At 42.0% G+C, this 23496-nt stretch overlaps 1 protein-coding gene across 2 annotated transcripts in view; it reads left to right on the top strand.

Annotated features, from left to right (window-relative positions):
* The window catches only part of LOC117396991 (nuclear receptor subfamily 5 group A member 2-like), an 83318-nt gene extending 60310 nt beyond the window's left edge, over positions 1-23008 (top strand). For both annotated transcript variants that reach the window (XM_059005508.1, XM_059005507.1), the window contains exons 6-7: positions 4963-5110; positions 22048-23008. In XM_059005508.1, coding sequence (XP_058861491.1) covers positions 4963-5110; positions 22048-22295 — 396 coding nt within the window. In that variant the 3' untranslated portion in view covers positions 22296-23008. The remainder of the gene's footprint in view (positions 1-4962; positions 5111-22047) is intronic.
* The last annotated feature ends 488 nt before the right edge of the window (positions 23009-23496 follow it).

The following is a 23496-nucleotide window of genomic DNA, read 5'->3' as shown; positions in this document are numbered from 1 at the left end:
GGGAACGGCAGCTCGTCTCCCTCTGCTGGCGGAGGCGGGAACGGCAGCTCGTCTCCCTCTGCTGGCGGAGGCGGGAACGGCAGCTCGTCTCCCTCTGCTGGCGGAGGCGGGAACGGCAGCTCGTCTCCCTCTGCTGGCGGAGGCGGGAACGGCAGCTCGTCTCCCTCTGCTGGCGGAGGCGGGAACGGCAACTCGTCTCCCTCTGCTGGCGGAGGCGGGAACGGCAACTCGTCTCCCTCTGCTGGCGGAGGCGGGAACAGCCTGTATTCTTCCCCTACAGGTTCCTTCAGCCCTAGGCCTGTGGGCTTCCCCTTCTCGGGCCGTGGACGCACCGACTCCTCCCGCTCGGGCCGTGGACGCACCGACTCCTCCCTCTCGGGCCGTGGACGCACCGACTCCTCCCGCTCGGGCCGTGGACGCACCGACTCCTCCCGCTCGGGCCGTGGACGCACCGACTCCTCCCGCTCGGGCTCCTCCCCCTCGGGCTGTGGACGTTCGGGCTCCTCCCTCTCGGGCTGTGGACGTTCGGGCTCCTCCCTCTCGGGCTGTGGACGTTCGGGCTCCTCCCTCTCGGGCTGTAGACGTTCGGGCTCCTCCCTCTCGGGCTGTAGACGTTCGGGCTCCCCCTCTCTGGGCGACGGCAGCGGCTCCCCCTCTCTGGGCGACGGCAGCGGCCCCCATTCAGGCTCTCGGGACGGCGGCTCCTCCCCTTCCGGCTCTCGGGACGGCGGCTCACCCCTCTCTGGCTCTCGGGACGGCGGCTCCTCCCCTTCTGGCTCTCGGGACGGCAGCTCCTCCCCTTCTGGCTCTCGGGACGGCAGCTCCTCCCCTTCTGGCTCTCGGGACGGCAGCTCCTCCCCTTCTGGCTCTCGGGACGCCGGCTCACCCCTCTCTGGCTCTCGGGACAGCGGCTCCTCCCCTTCTGGCTCTCGGGACAGCGGCTCCTCCCCTTCTGGCTCTCGGGACAGCGGCTCCTCCCCTTCTGGCTCTCGGGACAGCGGCTCCTCCCCTTCTGGCTCTCGGGACAGCGGCTCACCCCTCTCTGGCTCTCGGGACAGCGGCTCACCCCTCTCTGGCTCTTGGGACAACAACTCACCCCTCCCTGGCTCTCGGGACGACAGCTCACCCCTCTCTGGCTCTCGGGACGACAGCTCCACCTTCTTTATTGGAATGACTGGGGCATCTCCCATATCTACCGCCAGGTAATTAACGACCATCAAGGCCAGCTCTGCGAAGGACGCCGGGTGATGCTGTTCCTCCCACTTTTCCCACCTCCCCCCATCTCGACGCCACAGCGTGTTGATAACTATGGGGAGGTCGTGGAAGAGGTCCGCCTCAGGGTGCATCAACCAGTCCCATATTTCCTGGGATGGTGGTGAAGGCGGTGATGTAGGAAGTGGTGGGGTGGCTGCCGAGGACGGGGTTTGCAGCTGCTCCTGGTCCCGATTGTGGGGGCATCCTGCCCAATTGTGGCCATCCACCTCACAGTACCCACACCAGTCAGCTGGTAGCCCATCTGGACAGGACCTCCACCGATGATCCTCCTTCCCGCACCAGGAACACCACGGGAAGAGGCTCGCTGGGTCCTCCAGCTGGGGTGGCTGTTGTTGCAGCAGCCTACATTTCTTCGGCTGCTGCTTCTCCTGCCTTTGCCGCTGTCTGCTCTTCCCCATTTTCCCAAAAAAAAAAACTCCCAAAATTCAAGAAAAAAAAATAAAAAAATTACTGCTCTGAGCCTCCAGGTGGCGCTATACCGTTTCTGACACCAAATGTGACAGGATGGACCGAGGTTTGAGACTCAGAGACAGTATAAAGTTCAAAAATAAAGTTTTTAATAGACAAAAATACAAAATAAACCAGCACAAGGGCCAAGCAAAAAAAAGGTTTTGAACACAAAATACACACAAAGCAAAAAAACAAAACTTACAAAAATAAAGATTTCCAGGCTGGGCGTTGCCTTCACTGGAACAGAAAAACACAGCACAAACAAAACACACTCCTTCCAGAACTCTCTCTACCACTCTCCAACTCTCTCCAGCCAGGGCCTCTCCCCTGGCTTTTATCCCCTGTGGCTGGAGCCCAATTAATCAATAATTGCTAATTAGTCAATTAGGGCTCCAGCCACAGGGGATAAAAGCCAGGGGAGAGGCCCTGGCTAGGGGAGAGAGTTGTAGAGGAGAGTTCCAGAGGAGAAGGTGTGTTTTGTTTGTGCTGTGATTTTTTGTTCCAGTGAAGGCAACGCCCAGCCTGGAAACCTTTATTTTTGTAAGTTTTTGTTTTGTGTGTTTATTTTATGTTTAAATCTTTTTGTTTGGCCCTCGTGCTGATTTATTTTGTATTTTTGTTCATTAAAAATCTTTATTTTGAACTTTATACTGTCTCTGAGTCTCAAACCTCGGTCCATCCTGTCACACTCTCAGACAACCAAGTTTCTGTAACACCTATCACATCGTAGTTACTTGTTAGTGCAGTAGCTTCAAGTTCTAACATTTTGTTTCTGAGACTTCTAGCATTAAGATAAATACATTTAATAGTTGTCTTACCTGAGTTGTTGCCCTTGTTTTGATGTAGTCTCCCTTCTGTTTTTTTGTTTTCTCCCCCCTTCCTTTCTAGTTTAAATGCTTCTGTACCGCCTGAAGAATAAATTAGTTAAGCAAGGTTAATCCATAAAAGGATGAGTATGTATGATTTTATTTCTAATATCTAGCATTTTATTTTGAAAAAACATTAAAAAGTCATCATAGCTATGGGGAGAGCCAGTGGTAAGGGTAGAAGTATTAGGGGGTGGTTTTACTAGTTTATCTATAGACGTGAAAATAAATCTAGGATTGGATTTATTTCTTTCAATTAAATTGGAATAGTATGAATCTATAGCACTGGCCAGAGCCTTTCTATATTTCAGTTAGTCATGCATGAGATTTTTTTTTATTATCCAGTCCTGTTTTCAAGGCATATTCTCTTTCAAACTGCATTATTATTATTTTTTTAATAATAATGTAGATTTGTACATGATTGCAAAATCATTATTTAGTGCAAGCTTTTTATTTTTAAAAGGCACATCTGTGCTTCACATTAAACAAAATAATCTTCTTGCTTCATCCAAGTACATACAGTCCTGTCCTAATCATTATCAGTAACTGATCTGTTCACACCTGTGCAGACAGACCAACATGGCACATTAAACCTCTTCTCAGTAGGACTGATTAAGAGATCTTAACACCTTATCACCTATGGCGGAGCCAACACCATCCCTACTTTATAAGAAACCTTACAAACCACATCAACCAATAAAGACATTGATACAGGCTTCTCATCGAAGAGATTTTCCAAATGTTTTTTGTATTCTCTAAAAAGTTCACCAATATATTTGTGTCCATTTAGTACATTGTCAATTGAATATATACTGTACTGCATATACAGAGACTCGAGTTTGAAAGAGCACCTCGAGTTTGAAAGAGCACCTGTTTTTTTCTGGAACCATACATAGCACTGGCACAATATAAGTGGGGTTAATACTTAGTGGTGCAGCCCTTTGCCTCATGCAAGGCAGCAATGTGCTTACACAGTGTGGACAAGATCAGGAATCCTGATCTGGGGAATTGCAGCCCATTCCTGGCACAGAACCTGTATTAGGGAGTCTCAGGAAGTGGGTTTACTGGGACGCTTTTGCAGGGAATTGGTCGAGGAGAGCCCACACGTGCTCAATGGGGTTCATGTCCGGTGATTGGCCAGGCCATGGCATGGGTGTTGCACAGGCGGTGGACAGTCACAGCTGGTGGTCTGCAAAGGAACTGTAACTTCTGCTCAATACATCAACATTCTCCAAGAGGGACTTCTACCTGTCAATGCCAACGGTCAGCTATCCAAAGAGAGCAGTATTTTTATGAAAGGTGGTGCCCCAGCTCACACTGTCCATGCTACACAAAGATAGAAAGACAGTGCATCACAAATCACTGGATATGAACCCCATCGAGCAGGTGTGGGCTCTCCTCAATCAATTCTGTGACAGTACATCCCTGATACAGGTTCTGTGACACGAATGGGCTGCAATCCCACAGACCAGGATTACTGATCTCGTCCACACGGTGTGTAAGCACGTTGCTGCCTTGCATATTAAACTGATCTCGTCCACACGGTGTGTAAGCACGTTGCTGCCTTGCATATTAAACTGATCTCGTCCACACGGTGTGTAAGCACGTTGCTGCGTTGCATATTAAACTGATCTCGTCCACACGATGTGTAAGCACGTTGCTGCCTTGCGTATTAAACTGATCTCGTCCACACGATGTGTAAGCACGTTGCTGCCTTGCATATTAAACTGATCTCGTCCACACGATGTGTAAGCACATTGCTGCCTTGCATATTAAACTGATCTTGTCCACACGGTGTGTAAGCACGTTGCTGCCTTGCATATTAAACTGATCTCGTCCACACGGTGTGTAAGCACGTTGCTGCGTTGCATATTAAACTGATCTCATCCACACGATGTGTAAGCACGTTGCTGCCTTGCATATTAAACTGATCTCGTCCTTTTATAAGAGAGAAGATGCAGGTTATTAGCTGAAGAGTTTTTATTAATGCCCTTGAAATTTGGATCATTAAACTTTTTTTCAGTGTTTAAAGGATTTGGCATTGGTAACGAATTACACAGCAGAATGACTACAGGCTGCAGGACCCTGTCATACTAAAATAACCAGCTGATTATATGCGTCGCCGTAGTTTATCCTGCACCCCAATCCATAGGTAAACATACGTAAGACTGCACTCAATACACAGCCAGAGATATAATGAGGGTTTCTGATTAAACACTGAAAAATAGCAGCCCGAGAGAAGTGACATTTATGCATTTTGTTTGATACACAATTTATGCTAATAAAAAGTTGATGTTTTGGCTTCCGCATGATAATGCTATGAAAGGTTCTTCCTGCAATAAGTATTTTGTAATGTCTTGTTTTTTTCTAGATTGAGCTGGCTGCAGTGGCAGCCCAGGCTGGAGTGACTCTCAGTAACCTTGTACTGAGAGCACAGGAGTTAGTCGCTAAGTTACAGACCCTCCAGGCTGACAGAAGGGAGATTGCCTGCTTCAAATTTCTCATCCTTTTCAATCCTGGTGAGTGCAGTTGAATTCAACACAATTTACTGTTTACACTTCTTACTGCAAAACTGACCATTCATGCTGTTCATTGGGGTTAAATTCAATTCCATGTCGTATAGAACTTAAAACTTGAAGGACATAAAGCTAATACATGTATTGAGTACATTTACCCTAAGGAGCAACTTTGTACAGGTGTGAATATCACGATTATCTTAACCAATGTATTCTTCCTGTGGTTTAGATTCACACTGTATATCATTTTGTGATTTAGTCATTACACCTTGGTGACTTAGACCCCTGGGGCCCCAATACAGCGCCTAAACACATTTAATCTCCAAGTACAGCTGGTACACAGAGTGTAACCATTAAGCAGTCCCCCTGCAACACCTTGCTCTGTGTATGTAAGAAACACATCAGTAAGAAATACCAAATCAGACTAAAAGTTTGGATCATTTATATTTTAAGAAGATATTAAAATGTCAAAGCGCATTAATCAGCGATCCACACTCATGATGATCGCTTTTCTCCATTTCTTTTTTTGTGTAGTTTTTGTATAATAAAAAAATCACCGTTTAACGATAATATTTTCAACGAGAGGCTTGTTTGGTAACAGTCCTTTTAAGGAGTGCAACCAAGGTATGCAGATGTATTTTCTTGTATCTTGTTAGTCCCTACCATAACTTCAAAGCACTAGCCGAAATGTTTGTCTGCTTGACTTGGTTTTACCTTGCCTCTTTTTAGTACTAGCAATGTTATCACTGGGCCTCATTTTCTTCTGGTGAAGATCTTTTAACTAATGCTATTAGACGAGGATAGGTACAAAATCGGTTTTAAATCCTTGTGTACTGTAGCCCTCCTTTAAATACGTAAGAAATACTAAAACCTGTGTGGAAATGGGGTTTAGAGAAAACAAGGCAACTCATGGTAAAGCAAATCCCTGAGGAACAAGAGTCAGCGGACAGGTGGAAAAAAAGGATTTTCCTTCCAGAAACACCAATATACAGATACAATCATTTATTATTATTTTTTAATCAAGTGTGTTCATAAGCTCTCCTTCTATACTTCTGCACACCTTCTATTATTATTTATTTCTTAGCAGACGCCCTTATCCAGGGCGACTTACAATCGCAAGCAAATACAAATACATTCAAGTGTTACAATATAAGTCATACAATAAGAACAAGAAATACAATAATTCTCAAGTGTGACAAATCACAATTCAATAATACAGCAGATAATAGTGAAAGTTACATCAGGATATGATTAAATAGTGATAGTTACATCAGGATATGATTAAGTACAAAATACTACAGATTAAACACTTGGCAGATTACAATATTCTGAGGTACAGGATTAAATGCAGTAAAATAGGGGGCAGATAAGAGCAAAATAAAGCATATTTAAATGAAGGGTGATAGTGTCCCAGGATACAACAGAGGAGTTCTACAGGTGCTGTTTGAAGAGGTGAGTCTTAAGGAGGCGCCGGAATGTGGTCAGGGACTGGGCAGTCCTGACATCTGTAGTATGTGGGTGAGCCCGCTGAAGGCAAGGCCTAGTCTGGCTAGTCTTCCTTGGGCTCACCAGGTGGCAGAGCAGTAGGGGTCTAGAGCATGATGAGGAAACTATCCTCCCTGTGGGCCCACAGCTAAAATGTATATATGCTATATATTAATATATTTGGGATATTTTACAACTAGACATAACAATGAAATCTAAAATGTAAAAGTATTATCACAGAAGCGTAAATGCATGCTATTTGCATTAAACAATGTACATGATCAATTCATTTGTGCTGATAAATTAATAATCATTTATTGTAAACTGATTAGTTCCCATGATTTTATAATAAGCTGAATCATAAAAATAGCTGCATGTTGTTGCAATAATATGTCAGACATAGAAACATAATTACAGATAGAGCTTTATAAATACAATGCTGTTGACATGAAGTCAGGAATCAGGCTGATTACTTCTGCTCAAATGTACGTCAGCAGCAGACAGTGCAAACCATCACCCAATGTATCAGCAGGCTTCTCACGATGGGCACCGCCACGGAGTCTGTGTCTCAACAAGCTTTGAATTCTCCAGCACATTATCCTGCTGGATAGACATAATAAAACATGATCCTGGGGGTAATAGTGTTACATGACGTAGCTGCTGAGGCAGAACTATGTCTTTATAGATAATTTGGGCCTGGGTGAGCAAATCCATCACTTCGTACGGGACATGCTGTCTGCTCAACCGATGCAGCTCAACTGAGCTTCAAAAAGATGCCATCCCCACAACCCCGCCCACGGGAAACAAAGAACCAATGAAATGAAAGGTCCTTCGGTCATACAACCAATAGTAAGGCACTGATGTACAAATAGATCTCTGCAGATTTTGGAAGGACACACGGGAGTCCCAATTTAAAATGAAGAATGAAAAAAAAGTAAAGAAATAAATACATAAAGCAACTAATTTGCAGCATTGTAGAAGTCTAATATGCCATGGCACAACTGAAAATATCACAGTTCATTTTGTCTCGTTAGGGCAATCCCAAAGGGTCTAGGAATAAGAATACGAAGAATATGCTCAAAAGAAAGTGACTATGTAAAACAAAGAAATGTATTAAAAACAAATCTTAAAAAAAGAGGATACAAAGAAAGAATTATAGAGATGGAGTTAAGAAAAGTGGATAAACTAAAAAGAGATGATCTACTAGATTATAAAAATAGAGTCAAAAGAGTCCCATTAGTAACACTTGCAAAAATTGAAAAAAGTATTACAAAAGCAAAAATATAATTAAACATAAAAACAACACATATCCACTAAAAACTAGTAGCTACTGTAAAAATAGCAATGTTGTTTATGGAATAGCCTGTGAAAAATGTGATGAAATAAAATATGTTGGAGAGAATGGAACAACTTTATATAAAATAATTCATAACCACCTTTCATTAATTAGAAATAAAATTAATGAACCAACAGTACAGCACTTCACCAGCCAAGGATTCAACAAAAAAGAATGAACTAATTAACTCCTATAAATATATAACATTTAAATAAATAAATAAATAAATAAATAAATAAATAAATAATGTCACAATGTATAGAACACCATTACATCATGTAAGAATAAATCATGGAATTGAATATAAAAAATAACAAGTAGTTGTCATGCCGTCAAAAACCTATAAATACCTCCAATGTTTTGATTCAAACACATGCTCCCTTGAGAAAGATACGTGCAACATATCGAAACGTTGGGCAGCTGGCTCTTTGAGCTGAGAGAGAGAGAGAGAGAGAGAGAGAGAGAGAGAGAGAGAGAGAGAGAGAGAGAGAGAGAGAGAGAGAGAGAGAGAGAGAGAGAGAGAGAGAGAGAGAGAGAGAGAGAGAGAGAGAGAGAGAGAGAGAGAGAGAGAGAGAGAGAGAGAGAGAGAGAGAGAGAGAGAGAGAGAGAGTGGACTGGAGAGGATGGCTAAACTGGAAAATGATTGACCCGAGAGAAGACTCTTGTTACTGACAGGGGGCTATAATGCCCGAAGCACCCTGGAGGTAACAATAGTCTTCCCGAGAGCCATTTAATTTTCCACTCTGGCTGAGACTGCAGTACATATTTAATATATGAATCAGTCAAGAAAACAGGTGAGGCAAGGTTGGATAGTAAATACGAATTTATATATTTTATTAAATACAGCTGATACAGCATATGTAAATAAATAAATAACAGGAAATGTTTTTGAAGTTCATACTGCATACAGTAGTTATAAAAGTTTATAGTAATAAAATATATACTGTCGCTAAAACATACAAGGTTTTTGTAAAATCTGAATAAATTATTTTTTTCTCCATCAGTATCTTTTTACTCCTGTTATTTCTACCCAATTTGAAATGCCCAAATTGAACATCGAACTTACAAGACCTAGCGGACAGAAGCTCAGCGGGTCAGATTGCCTCTATTCACCTGCCTAATATTAGGAATATACTGAACCCTGGAATCAAGGACCAATCTGGCTGGTCTCCTGACCAGTAGGGATCCCTGAAGCGTGTTGTTTTTGAACTATCCTCCGATGATGTTCCTCTCAAAGACCAATCCAGTGCTCCTTGCAGGGCCCCCAGCCAAAATCAGAGCTGCTGATGGTATATTCTTTGGGCTTTCTCAGTGTGTCTTGCACACCATAGAGATGGTACGTTACCTGTTTGCATCACTGCATAGATAATGAAGGCACTGTGGTCTATTCCATTGATCGGAATGGTGGCGGATCTGAGCACTGCCACTGTTTGAATCATTACAAGAACCCTCTGATAACCCAACTTATCAAACAGCATGGAAGAGGCTTGTTACGGTGTGTTTGTTTTTCAAAGTAAGTAAAAGGACAGGTTTGGTTCTAATTTGATGTTAAAATGGTGGTGTTTTTTAGATCCACCACTGTTTAGATCAATTGAATAGACCCCTGCAGTAACGTCAATACTCGCTCGTCAAGCTAGGTCAGGGTTAATTACATTGCAAATTACAAACAGGGATTACAAAAGCTATGAAAACAAGGCAAAAACAGTAATATTGAGGTACATTACTTTTTTAAAGTAACAAAACAAAAACAAGACATGAAAAGCTTCCACATGTACACTTTCCACATAAATGACATTCCCTCATTATCTGTTTTAAAATTCCAATTCCCAAACAAATGCATTTCGAAATTAACTTTTCACATATTTAGGTCGTTTTGACCAGAAAATACGCTATTCTGTTTTCTCCAAGTGAAAACGGTAAATGGGAGTGTTGTGTGGTGAAGGGGTTGTGGGCTCAGCTGTACAGAAAGGTTGTTTCATTTGTGTACACAATACAAGGCATGATTACTTCCAGCACAATACAAGGCATGATTATTGACATTTTTCACATTGAGTACTTCAGTGCAAACCAATTCCTTTATTTATTTATATATGTTAAAAGAGTGCCATTTGTTGTCTAATAGATGTCTTCATTGAGCAGGTTAAGAGTTTTAATTAAAATTAGTGCTCCTCTAAAAGCAATGTGTATGAAGAAAACACATGTCAGCTTTGTTCTACAATAGGCACTAATAGAAGCTTAATGGATTGACCTATCATTCGATTTTCTGACTCGCATTCATACTACAGCTATAGCTAAAAGGGAGAAAAATGAGCTTGTATAGCTCACATTCCCTTAAGCGATTGCAATGTAGTGCCAGCGTCTCCCAAACAAAAGGTGCTTTCATGATAAGAGCACTTGGAGGCCCTGGAGTAATCTGAGGCATGTGTGAGGAGGCGCTTCTTCTTTTCTGTCTGTGCAACTGCTTCTGCGTCTCTTTCAATGAGTCACAGAGTTTCTTTATTCAGTGGAGCAGGGAAAAGATTATTCAGAATATTCAATTAATCTGTGAATGTGCTTCTTCACAGTATCAGGTGAGTTCATCACCCAGGCTTAGCTATTATTTATCTATCCACCTATACAGTATATTATTCTAGAAGAACAATATTACTGTATTCACTAAGCTTATACCAATTATTTATAGAGGCAGTGACCATGTGTGACCATTCCTCATTGATATACACAACCCCCTCACTTTATAGCGGGTCATAGGGTCCAATATAAATCTGCTTATAATGAGAGCAGCGATATATTGAGACACACATGGAAAAAATAATGCAACAGTAATATTCATTTAATGTACTGTATTGCTTTATAAATTTAGTTAAAAATTGACAAATACTGTATGTTGCAGGGCAGATAGTAAAATTCATAAAATTCAAATTACTTCAATCACACTCCTCTGTCTTGAGCTTCTTAGCATTCCGTAACTCATTCACTACAGCACCATTTTAATATACAGAACTGGAGCGCATGCAACGCAATGAGTGCAGTCTGAGTTTGCATAGAAAGCTATAGTCCACGAGCCAAAACTCAGAAAGCCCTTTGTTTTACATTTGAACAGTTAAACTTCTAGTAAAAATATTTGCTGATAAGAGTAAATTCCATTAAGAGCAAGTAGTAATAAATGGATAAGAACGTTTTCAAATAAAAATACCTTTACGAGTAAAATCAAGTACAAGGGAGTTGCAGTAGTCAAGGCGGGACAGTACCAGGGCCTGAACTAGGAGCTGCGTGGAGTAGTTGATGAGGAAGGGGTGAATTCTGCATATGTTGCTGAGGAAGAAGCGACAGGAGCGTGTCAGGGTAGAGATGTACTGAGAGGAGGAGTTTAAGTAAAAGAATTTGGGCTTGCTTTGCTTGCATTGAAATGTACAATTTCAATCATTACCATGCACGATAATTATTCTGCTTTAGATATTATTATTATTATTATTATTATTATTATTATTATTACTTTTTTCATCTCTCAAACGTTGAACGTCTCCCAGGTAATATGACGTTTGGCATTTAATCTAACCAATGAAAACGCGTAACGGTTCTTTATTGGCTGATCTCTTCAGACAAGCAAAAATGATGTGGGAAGGAGGAGGGAGCATGGAGCATGATGGAGGGGGAGGGAGTTTTAGAGGGAGGAGGGAGATTCAGAGGAGGGAGGAGGGAGTTACAGAGGAGGGAGGAGGGAGTTACAGAGGAGGGAGTTACAGATGAGGGAGAAGAGAGTTTCAGAGGAGGGAGGAGGGAGATTCAGAGGAGGGAGAAGGGAGTTACAGAGGAGGGAGGAGGGAGTTACAGAGGAGGGAGTCAGAGGAGGGAGGTGTGAGTTACAGAGGAGGGAGGAGGGAGTTACAGAGGAGGGAGTCAGGAGGGAGGAGGGAGATTCAGAGGAGGGAGATTCAGAGGAGGGAGGAGGGAGTTACAGAGGAGGGAGATTCAGAGGAGGGAGGAGGGAGTTACAGAGGAGGGAGGAGGGAGTCAGAGGAGGGAGGAGGGAGTTACAGAGGAGGGAGTTACAGAGGAGGGAGTTACAGAGGAGGGAGGAGGGAGTTACAGAGGAGGGAGGAGAGAGTTACAGAGGAGGGAGTTTCAGAGGAGGGAGGAGGTATTACAGAGGAGGGAGGAGGGAGATTCAGAGGTGGGAGTTACAGAGGAGGGAGGAGAGAGTTACAGAGGAGGGAGTTGGTATTACAGAGGAGGGAGGAGGGAGATTCAGAGGAGGGAGGAGGGAGATTCAGAGGTGGGAGTAGGGAGTTATAGAGGAAGGAGGAGGGAGTTACAGAGGAGGGAGGAGGGAGTTACAGAGGAGGGAGATTCATTATTTTGATACAGAAAAATGCCAAACCCTATTATAATGAACAGCATGATATAATGAACATTTCTCCAGGTCCCATGGGGGTTCGTTATAGTGAAGTTAGCCTGTATATATTTGAAGCTGGTTTGCTATCGCTGCAGAGCTCGCACACTCCAAGCTTTTCTATCCATTCCTGCAGTTCGTTGTCACTCTGAGGGATTCTCGGGAGTTCCCCTCCTGCCTCAACCTTTTCCCTACATATATTAACTGACATTCTTCAATTTCAATTCATTCCCGGTGCGTTGTTAAATTCATCGGTGCTCTGCATCGCTGAGTCGGAAGTGCTCATCGGTGCAGGGAATCAGTTTAGAGAATCAACAGAGCTGATAATAACAATAGAAAGGCTGCTGCTGCGGCATGCAAGGCTGTGGCTGACCTGTGCCAGCTGAAAGCTTATTGGGACAAAGGTTTACTTATCTTTAACTGACTAATTAGGAGCTAGCTTGTTGTTACATTAAAAAAATGTAGAAAGCAGCTAGCCTGCAACTGTAAATATTTATAAATATGAATATATTCATGGATACACTTTCAAATACAGTTCGCCCACTTCGAGGACCTGGTCATGAAGCCACACGCTTATCAGCTTTCTGAGATGCTCAGAATCTACCCTGACATTAACTTCCAGCTTCTCTGCATCAGGCATCCATTCCTGCGACCTCTTCCTGTCCCCTCATCTGGCTCCGCTCCTCCAAACCGACGAACTTCATCAAGGCACTTTATTCAACTTTCAAAGTCATCATTACATCAACGTGAGCTGCCAGTCAGATACGGAAACCACGTCCTATAATTATCAACGCTTCAGTCAAAGTGTCCTCCTACCCCACAATAGACAATACACAGACTGCTCCCGACCAAATCAATAGATTTTGCAGCAGCCTCAGAGCAACGCATTCTTCATCCTCACAGGTTCTGCAGTGACCTCAGATCTATGCATTCTTCATTTCTGCCCAAAGGCAGCCCCATCTCCAGCTCCATCTAAACCACCTTAACACTCAAGACCAATATCCACCGCATTCAGCAGATCTCTGCTGTCTGCAGCAGACCAACGCACTCTACCGATGGCAGTCCACCGTGCACTATTACAGAGCACCGCTTTAACAGATCTCTGCTCTCTACACCAGGCCCATCGTTTACTTCCTCAGATCTCTGCACTGTTCAGCAGATCCTGCCCTCTACTGTTAATCATTCCTCACTACAGCAGATCTCGGCTCCCTCTTCAGATCTGCTCACTATTGCAGCATGCAAAAGTTGCTTTAGTTTACTGTTTAAATCTGCAACTGCACTCCTGATTGACTGGAGTTGTGAAGCCCAAATCTCTGGAGGACAAGGATATGGCAATTCCAGCTGGATCGGACAGGAGCGCGATGTTCCTCATGCTCTGCGAAGTCATGTCTGCCAAACCGGTCTTCCCCCCTCCTCCAGCTGCCCGGTCCGTTCATCTAGGCATCCAAGTGCAGCAGCAGCTTCAGCAAGTCAGGAGCCAGACCAGCCGTCTGCTACAGAGACCCGGGGCGACACCTCACCGGTATCAGTGGCTGCATCCACCAGGGCCGCCAGTATCCATAAAGAGATATTTGCTGACATCAAGGGCTTCCTACAGCCTCTGGTGGATTCATTGTCTACCATCAACGCCAGGCTTGATGTTCTAGAGAAGCAGCCCGCTGCAGCGGCAGCCCCACTTGTCCCCAGCACTTCAACCTAGCCGCAGCTTCCGCTACAGCTCGGCCCACAACAGCCATCAGAAGCCACTCCGTATCACCCCAACTAAGACGTCAAATCATTGAGGGTTTCCAGATTCCACATGTCCTGCCAGCCGCAGCCCCTCACCCTCTGCAACCTGCTGTTTTCTACCAATTAATCATGGATTAAATGCATCTCTTTCTAGACACCCAGGATTATATGTCTGCAGCCCTGGCTCCTGCTACCAATTCACCATATCGTACTGCATGGAATGCGTACTCTCGATTCTGTGCTCAACAGCAGATAATCCCGGTGCAGTTCAACCACACTGGGATCCTGACATTTATTGTTCACCTCCGAGACAATAACCATCTTTCTCCTTCCTCTATTGGTTCCTATCTGTCTGGAATACAGCACCACTACCGTCTTCAGTGCATCATGGGAGGTCAGGCTCAGGGGTCATTAAGACTAGCCTTCAGTCACCAAGGTTCCCGATCATGAGACACAGACTTGCTTTCCTTTCCCCCTTATTTTATAGGCATATTGTTAAATCAGGCATTTTGCAAAATGCCTAAAACTACTGATTTTAGGAGTATCCCATTATACTATTTGCCTATTTCGCGAAATGCCTGTCGTTATAGGCATTCTATTGCACCATTAAAGGTTTTCAGTCATTTTGTGAAATGACTTTCACTTGGTTATTCCATGAAATGCCTAAAAGTTTAATTGCATTTCATGGAATGACTGGCATTAAGGGCATTCAATTACTCTGTTTGACCGATTAAAGGTTCATTTGTTAGCATTGATTACATGAATTTTTAAAATGTCAGCTTTTCAGGATGTTTACTACATTTCTTGTGGTTTATAATAAAAGATGATTATAATGAGAGATTATAATCAGGGGTTCACATAACTTTTATTATTAGGTTCTCACATGAGTACCAGTAGAAATGGTTTGGTACTCACCAAAATTAGGGGTCATCATGCAAGTTGCTGTCTATCTCCACCTCCTCCAACAGTTCAAACAATTGGGATGTCAAGGATCAGGGGTGCAAATTTGTTGCTAGATTTTAGCGCCAGGGTAACTGACTCAGAAATGTCTTCATCTAGACAATATGGGGAAGCCATAAAAAGGCCAACAAAATGCTCAGAATAGTGAAAACTGTTGAATTTAAATCAAGGGAAGTATTGTTAAAACTTTACAATGTATTATTAAGACCTCACCTAGAATATTGTGTTCAGTTCTGGTCACCTAGTTACAAAAAGGATATTGCTGCTCTAGAAAGAGTGCAAAGAAAAGCGACCAGAATTATCCCGGGTTTAAAAGGCATGTCGTATGCAGACAGGCTAAAAGAATTGAATCTATGCGGCGATCTGATTCAAGCATTCAAAATCCTAAAAGGTATAGACAATGTCGACCCAAGGGACTTTTTTGACCTGAAAAAAGAAACAAGGACCAGGGGTCACAAATGCAGATTAGATAAAGGGGCATTCAGAACAGAAAATAGGAGGCACTTTTTTACACAGAGAATTGTGAGGGTCTGGAACCAACTCCCCAGTAATGTTGTTGAAGCTGACACCCTGGGATCCTTCAAGAAGCTGCTTGATGAGATTCTGGGATCAATAAGCTACTAAAAACCTAACGAGCACGATGGGCCGAATGGCCTCCTTTCATTTGTAAACTTTCTTATGTTCTTATATAGCGCGAGCAACGTTAAAATCTGGCGTCAGTAGACATGTTTAATGTATTATTATTTATTTTATTCGTTAGCAACCACAGATTATAGTTTTTTTCTCATTGGGTCTGGACTACTCAAATGACCCACCCACACTCGTCCACATACACAGGACAGAAGGTTTGTGTCTTGTTAGAAGTTACAAAGGGGGCTTGATTAGGGTGGTATTTATCATTTAGCATCAGTAGGCTCTCTTGTGCTAAACTTTCAAAACAGTTTAACACCAATTTTCAAAATGATTTGCACCCCTGTCAATGATGCTGGGTTCAGGAGCAAAGGTTTCAGTGTCATCTTACACATGAATATGCATCAGGGCAGAAAGACGTGAAGCTGATTAAAATGTTGACATATGAAAACTGCTTAATGGCCGTGTCAGAGACAACAACAAGAGTGTCTGAATGTTTAAGCAGGAGTCCGGATTGCTGGTTATTACAATGTGTAACAAAGCATGACACACTCTCTGTTTATTTCAATAGCCTACCACCAAATTCCAGCCCTGGGGATTCAAAAGCAAAAAACAAAACACTTCTTCACTTTATTAGTGTTGTTGAGCACGTTAGCTTGACGACACAACAGTATTTATAGAAGGATATAACTGAGGGTAAAAATATATTTTCAGTAAAATGCTTAAGTAAATGTATTTTTTAAACTCATGTTTAAATGTAATGGCTCCCAGACATCGACACCTCCTCTCATAAGAACATAAGAAAAACATAAGAAAGTTTACAAACGAGAGGGGGCCATTCGGCCCATCTTGCTCGTTTGGTTGTTAGTAGCTTATTGATCCCAGAATCTCATCAAGCAGCTTCTTGAAGGATCCCAGGGTGTCAGCTTCAACAACAGCTTCTACAACGCCACTCCCTCTGAATGGACAGCTAAATCGAGATCCCTGCTATTACTGGTTTTTCAAGTCTCCATTAAAAGAAAATTATGGATGTTATGATTATGAACTACAGTGATTCCACCTGCCGCTCTCCATGTTTTTATTATAAAACCTTGAAGCAGCCAATGCTAGCACCCTCCAGCCTTAAGTGAAATATGGGGAGTGGTATTTAATTATGGTCAGCGATAATAAGCTCAGTTTCCCGGAGATCGTTGACAGATCCCAGAGACCTTGAGACTCAATAGAAAATCGGGAGGATAGGCAGGTATGGGTCACAGCCAGATAATATGCTTGACCTTGTAAGAGTGAGCACCCTCGCTGCCTAATGCTTTCCTGTTAAAAATGTACTGATGATACGCATGTGCGTGTTAAAAACAATATGGAAGTCTGCATTTGTTTTTTATTGGTGCGCACCAGTCATGTGAACCCCTGATTATAATGGTTATAATGAGAGATGCTTCTCTCAGGGTGTAAGGTTTCAGTTTGGGCAGCCAGAACTTTAAGGTCCCAAACTACACAGAATGTGTCTCTTACACCAGAAGGTTCATAAGGGGCGTCTCTCTCAGTACATGCATTGCAGTAAACTTCAACTTTATGCATTATATTATTGTAACACTAGTTATATCAGACTTCAATTCACTTGAACTGGTGAGATAACTTCTCTTGAAAGGTTTTTATTCTCAATACAAAGCATTTTTGTCATTTAAACATTTTTTTATTTTTAGAAAATAGAATTCATGGATGCATAATACAATTTATTTTATTAAATTTGGGATCGAGAAGATGTGGGAACAACTTTAACACTATACTGAATACAACTAAATGCAGCAGAAATGTGTGAGTTAATAATACCAAATGACCAGGGACATTTCACGTAATGCCTAACTACTATTTTCAGGCATTTTATGAAATCCCTGATTTCACAATATGCCACACGCATATATAATATATAATTCTAAGCTTAACACGACAGTAATATTTAGTCATCCTCAGAAGAAGGCAGCATTCCTTTGGTTCATATATTGAAGGTCATCCCGTATTTCATCTATAAGACGAAGGAGGTATCTTGGTAATCGATAGCACTGACAGAGCTCAAGTCCAAACATATCCAGTGGATTAAGTCTGTCCCGTGTGATTCTTTCTCGACGCATGCACAGCGGTACTGTAAATCAGGGGTGTTAAACATTTTTTTGAAACTGTACCCTTTCTGTCGGGAGGTTTCAACTAGTACCCTTTACAATTTTCACTCAGTGAATGGTACCACAGTTGCAATAAAAGGTAGAATAATCTGGTAAACATTTCTTTTTTCTCTCGTTTATTTAATGTATAATTTTACACAACAGTCTGGGACTGACAAATTGCTGAGACAGAAAACCAAGCAGTAGACTCCATTCTTAAAACCTAATTACATGTCTTTGGATGCACAGAATTAAAAGGTAGTATTTAGGAATCTTTGGAGAGACTCATATTCGCTTTCGATTGGGAAAAGTCATTATAAATAATACAAAATAGTCTGCACTGTAAATGTTTCACGTTATTATTTACTTCCCACCTTAGCATAACTGTGTGCCGTTTAAAATGTTTACAGTATCAAAAACATTAACCTCAAGATAAAACTATAATTACTAACTAAAAATGATCCAAAGGGACTCTGTATATCTTTGTCGTGTTGCATTTTCTGACTTTTGTGTTTCCCTTCGTTTTTCTATTGCAAGTAAGAAATGTATCAAACACCAAACACATATTCAACCAGCCGCTATTAGGCTATTGTTAATAAAATGCAGCCGCGGTAATAAACAGAAACCGTCAAAATATGAGTATTGTGATGACTATTTATGTTTACCGGAGCATTTATACTTCTATACAATGCAGAAACACTGTGCTTCACTGATACGACAAGCTGAAAACAGCAAAGATCACGAGCAGCACAGGGCGCTCTCCAGGCACAATCGCCAGACGCCTGCTTCACCTGTATATCAGAGTGGAAATCCACACGATCGAAATCGCGCATGCGTACAGGTGGAAAATGTGGACGCGATAGATTCTGTGTTTTTTTTTTTCATTAGTGGTTAACTTTGAGCAGCTAGACAAAGATTAAATAAGAATACATCGTGGTTTAGAGAATATATAATACCGTTAAAAAAATTCAAGATCATTATTTTCTCTTACTTTCATTTTTATTTGTGCATTTCTGAGTCATCCTGCATACCCCCCTATGACCCTTAGAAGTACCCCCAGGGGTACACATACCCCCGGTTGAAAACCCCTGCTCTAAATCATCAAACCAATGTACTATTCCACCCATCTTTGGCTTTTGCTAAACTAAATGTTATTTTACAATTTTCAAAGCTGATTTGCTTTTAAATGTAACTTTCTGCCTCTATCCCCTATGTTATTTGCCAGCTTTACACCTACCCCCTAGCAGGGGTACAGTTACGACCCCTTTACGACCTGAATAAGTCTTACCACTTCTTGGTGCACTCCGCCCCAGGACGTGTGCACCACAAGAGTGTAGTGGTGGCGTGTTGTAATGACGTCCCTGATTCTAACTGCGAGTGTGTTAGCTAATGGCGACCAGCATTATCAACTTTAAAGAGGCTGCATGATAACGGTGTGTTTCCTGAGCCAGTACAGTAAAAAAAAAAAAAAAAAAAAAGTGATGTTTTGGTTTATTTTAAAAGCTATCCAAAACAGGCTATACAGCGAGAATAGGCTTCAGCCTAAACCAAAAGCTTTTAATAACACCTGGCACCTTAATGTGTGGTGTATATGGACTGTGATTTAAAACGTGTGGATTATAAACCAGGAGTGTGGGGTGTTTTAAAGACTGTGTTTGTTTCGAAGCCCGCAGTGTTGATAGTGTGAAGAACGTGCCATTTGTATTTTGATTTAAAAGCTACATGGAACGTCTGAAGCAGGAGTGTGAGCTACAGCCAACAAAATAGCTGACCTGACACGAGGGTATATGAGTTTTTCTATAAAAGGTAACACAGGAGGGTGTGCTACCTTATAAAGGTCATTTAAGGACTGTGCTACAAATGAATTGTTTTAAACCGATCGGAATGCTGAGCAGTGTATCCTTGACAACACCGATCAGGTGTTACTTGGTGAAGGATTGCATCAGGAAAGGGCTGTGGAAAATAACATGCAATAAATCAAACGTGTGTAGCTTGCAACCCTTGGGGACTGTGTTACAATAAGAGACAACAAACTTTTGGTTTTTAAGCTTTTTTTATTTTATTGTTGTCCTGACACTGCATTCTTTAATTCCTTTTTGTATTGCACCGCTGCGCTTGTCTTCCAATGCTAAGTCATGACGCCAAGTAAACCATCCTTGGCTAAGATCCACCTTACATCCTGTCAAAATGTGTCTTAATGTAGCTGGCGATGTCCATTCTCCCTGCTTGGCCTGGGAAACTGCCTTTACACACCTCATCTTCTCCTCCTGCTTTTGCACCTCGTTGACTACCAGGTTCCTCCGTTGAGCTGGGGCTGCCTTGTGCTATGTAGGAGGAGCTGAACTGAGACCAAGACCCCCTCTTCCATGCTGAACTTGCCCCATGATATCACCAATTCGAAGGGCAGCCTTTGCATCTTCCACAGCTTCCTTTGCCACCCACTTTCTTCCAGTTTTCAACACAGGTGCTGCCTCCCTCACACATTCGTCGTGTGACTCTACCAATGTAATTTCCAATCGAACCTTGGCGCACTTAAACTCCTCGGTTAGAGCTGAGACTGGCAGCTGCAGTATCCCTTTACCACACAGTCCCACTCTGCTGAGGCAGTGTGGGACTCCTAACCATTTCCTGATGTATGAACTGATTAATGCTTCCAGCTTCTCTACTGTTGTCAAGGAAACCTCATACACAGTAAGTGGCCACAGAAGTCTCAGGAGTAGACTAAACTGAAAGTACCAGAGTTTAAGTTTGCCAGATAAAGCGCTGCTCCCTGTGCTCTTCAACCCTTGCAGTGCTTGATGTCTCACTTCTCCGACATGAACTGTGTCCTTTAGGTCCCCATCGTACCATCTCCCAAGACTTTTCACAGGCTTCTGAGACGCTGTTGGTATTGCCTCACCGTTAATGTAGAAACTCTTATCCACTACTTTAATTATAGAGATGCTCCTTGACTTAATGGGCTTGAATTGCATTCATGCCCATTCAATGTTATTGATTAGTTTGCCCAATAACCAGGCAAAAGAAATATTAAAAAGCCTGTGCCTAATATACAATCCAGATACAAATAAATAGACCCAAACAAATATGTTTTCAAACAGGATTTAAAAGATTCAATTGTGCCGGCATTCCTGATATGAATCGGGAGCAAGTTCCAAAGACGAGGAGCATTATAACTAAATGCCCTGGCTCCGACAGAGTTCAAACTCATTTTAATCAGAATTCAAACGAATCTTAGTCAGAAGATTAGCATTTTCCAATCTCAGGGAACGACCCGGGACATATGGGGTCAGCAGAGCTTGAAGATTAGAAGGTCCTAAAACCATGTAAGGCCTTATAGGTGATAAGAAGAACTTTAAAATAATATAATAATAATAATAATAATAATAATAATAATAATAGCATCAGAAATAAAACAAATGAATAAGATGGATCGAGTAATTGTATCAATTAAATATGCAATTACAACCAAGATTAACTAAGATTACAAAATTGAATAGCGAGATTGATTGTGATACATTTTTTGAATTGCTTGACAGTCCTAATTCATAAATTACATATTGTACCAGTCATAACTTACTGTATTGCAAAAGTTTAAAAAAAAAAGTGCCTACAGTCAGTTCAACTGTGGAAACCAGTCCGTTCCTTTTTTCTGCTTCTTTTTATTCACTTTATGTTCACAGAAGCGCGTCATATGACTCGCCAGCTTTCAAATCACGAGCAGCATCCACTTGACGCTCCAGGCAGAAAAATGTTCAACAATAGTCGGATGGAGTAATTCATATTCAGAGTCATGCGCAGTTAGTTTCTATTGGTTGCATTTTAAAGACTTTGAAAAGGGGAGCCGACTCCAGGGCTGCATTCTAACTGAATCACAGTATAAATTGAGGGGTGGGTGTATGGCTCTATTTACAGCTTTTTTCATTGCATCTGATATTCGTATTTGGGCTTGTTCAGACTAAGGGGGATGCAATAATGGGACACAAACGTTAGTTCTGAAATGTTCCAATCCACAATATAAAGAGTCTATTTTCCCCCACAAGAATGTAAATGCAGACACTCTGAAACTCTATATTAATTTAGGTGGGGTTTTCACCCTTGTTAACATTACTACATAAACTGTAAATGCAGTGAAAAATCAAGTTTGTAAATTCTTTAGTGGCATTATTAAAATCAGCCACTGTATAGATCATTAAAATAAACCCCACCATGTTTTTACCCCCAGTTATTTTAACCTGATTCTCTCTCTCTTTTGCAGACGTGAAGCTTTTGGAAAACCACCACTTGGTAGAAAGTGTCCAGGAGCAAGTCAACTCCGCCCTCCTGGAATACACCATGTACAACTACCCACAGTTCATGGACAAGTTTGGGCAGCTGTTGCTACGGTTCCCAGAGATCCGCTCCCTCAGCACTCAGGCTGAAGAGTACCTGTACTACAAGCACCTGAGTGGGGAGGTGCCCTGCAACAATCTGCTCATAGAGATGCTCCACGCCAAACGGGCCTGAGGCCCGGGAGCAGAGTGGGTCAGTCGAGCCAGGAGAACTGTCGCTAATAAAGAAAGGAAACGTGGTGGAGGAAGGGCCTGCAAGACACGCTGCAACCCCTGTCGAATGCCATTTCCAGGCTTCATAGGTGAAATTGAATCATTAATTAGCTCCAGATTTTATTTAAGATTGTTTGCTATAGTTTATTTAATAAAGTGTCTCAAATGTTTATTCATATATATTACTGTAAAAATGGTTCTTCATGTTTTTTTTTTTTTTAATCTATATTTTATTATATGTCTAATTCCCACCTATGGGAATGTGCCAAAAGTAGTTATTTTATGCCTTCATTCTTTTGAACCTGAAAGTTCCACAAGTTATACACATGGTAAAAACCATGTCAATTGAAGCTACTGGTGATGAACTAATTGCCAGTATGTTTAGAGCAAAGACATGGGGCTCGTTTCTATATTGCGAGATCGTAAATTCAAATCCGATAGGTGTACCCCCATGTCTGAAAATACATGAATCACGCAACACAAGGAATGCATTTTGAATGGTCTTGGAAATCACATTTTCATAATCATTAGTCATATGCAAGACAGAAAATATAGGTTTAAGTGACCTAACACCCCATTTTCTATCTAATTTATGCTGTATATGTAATTGTATATATTCCCATGTAATGTACACGTTTGGAACTGCACCATAAACACTGCATTGTGTTATTAATACAGAGTTATTCAAGAAGTCTCATTTAATATTTAACTAAATAATTATTAAATATGTTAGAGGACATGCGACACATCTAAAAAACAAAATCTAATGAGTTGAATTATTAAGGGAAATTGTGGGTTGTGTTAGGAGGGAGACACAAACTAAACAGCAACAGAAAGAAAACATTCTGCTAGCAGAGCTGGTAGCACAGCTCCCGGAGTTTAGCCTTCTATAAATGACAAACGTGACAGTTTACTAGAGAGACAAAACAAAACACAAAAACTCATGGTTTCTTTTTACAACACAGTAATCCTTCACTGGTCCTTTTGTAACCGTGGCCAAGGAACAGACTGCTTGGCCACATCCCCTGATATACCCTCAGTCACGCCTCCTTCGTTTAGCGAATGCAATCACGTATCCTCCATTCCATGACTGACACATCGCCTACCACCTTCTGGCATTGTGACTCCACCCCCTTTCTGGATGGCCGACTTCCAACTGACCC

This window comes from Acipenser ruthenus, chromosome 31 (assembly GCF_902713425.1).
Source record: "Acipenser ruthenus chromosome 31, fAciRut3.2 maternal haplotype, whole genome shotgun sequence".
Classification (NCBI taxonomy): Eukaryota; Metazoa; Chordata; class Actinopteri; order Acipenseriformes; family Acipenseridae; genus Acipenser; species Acipenser ruthenus.
Note: the sequence above shows the minus strand (reverse complement) of the source record. Positions and strands in the feature narration are given on the sequence as shown.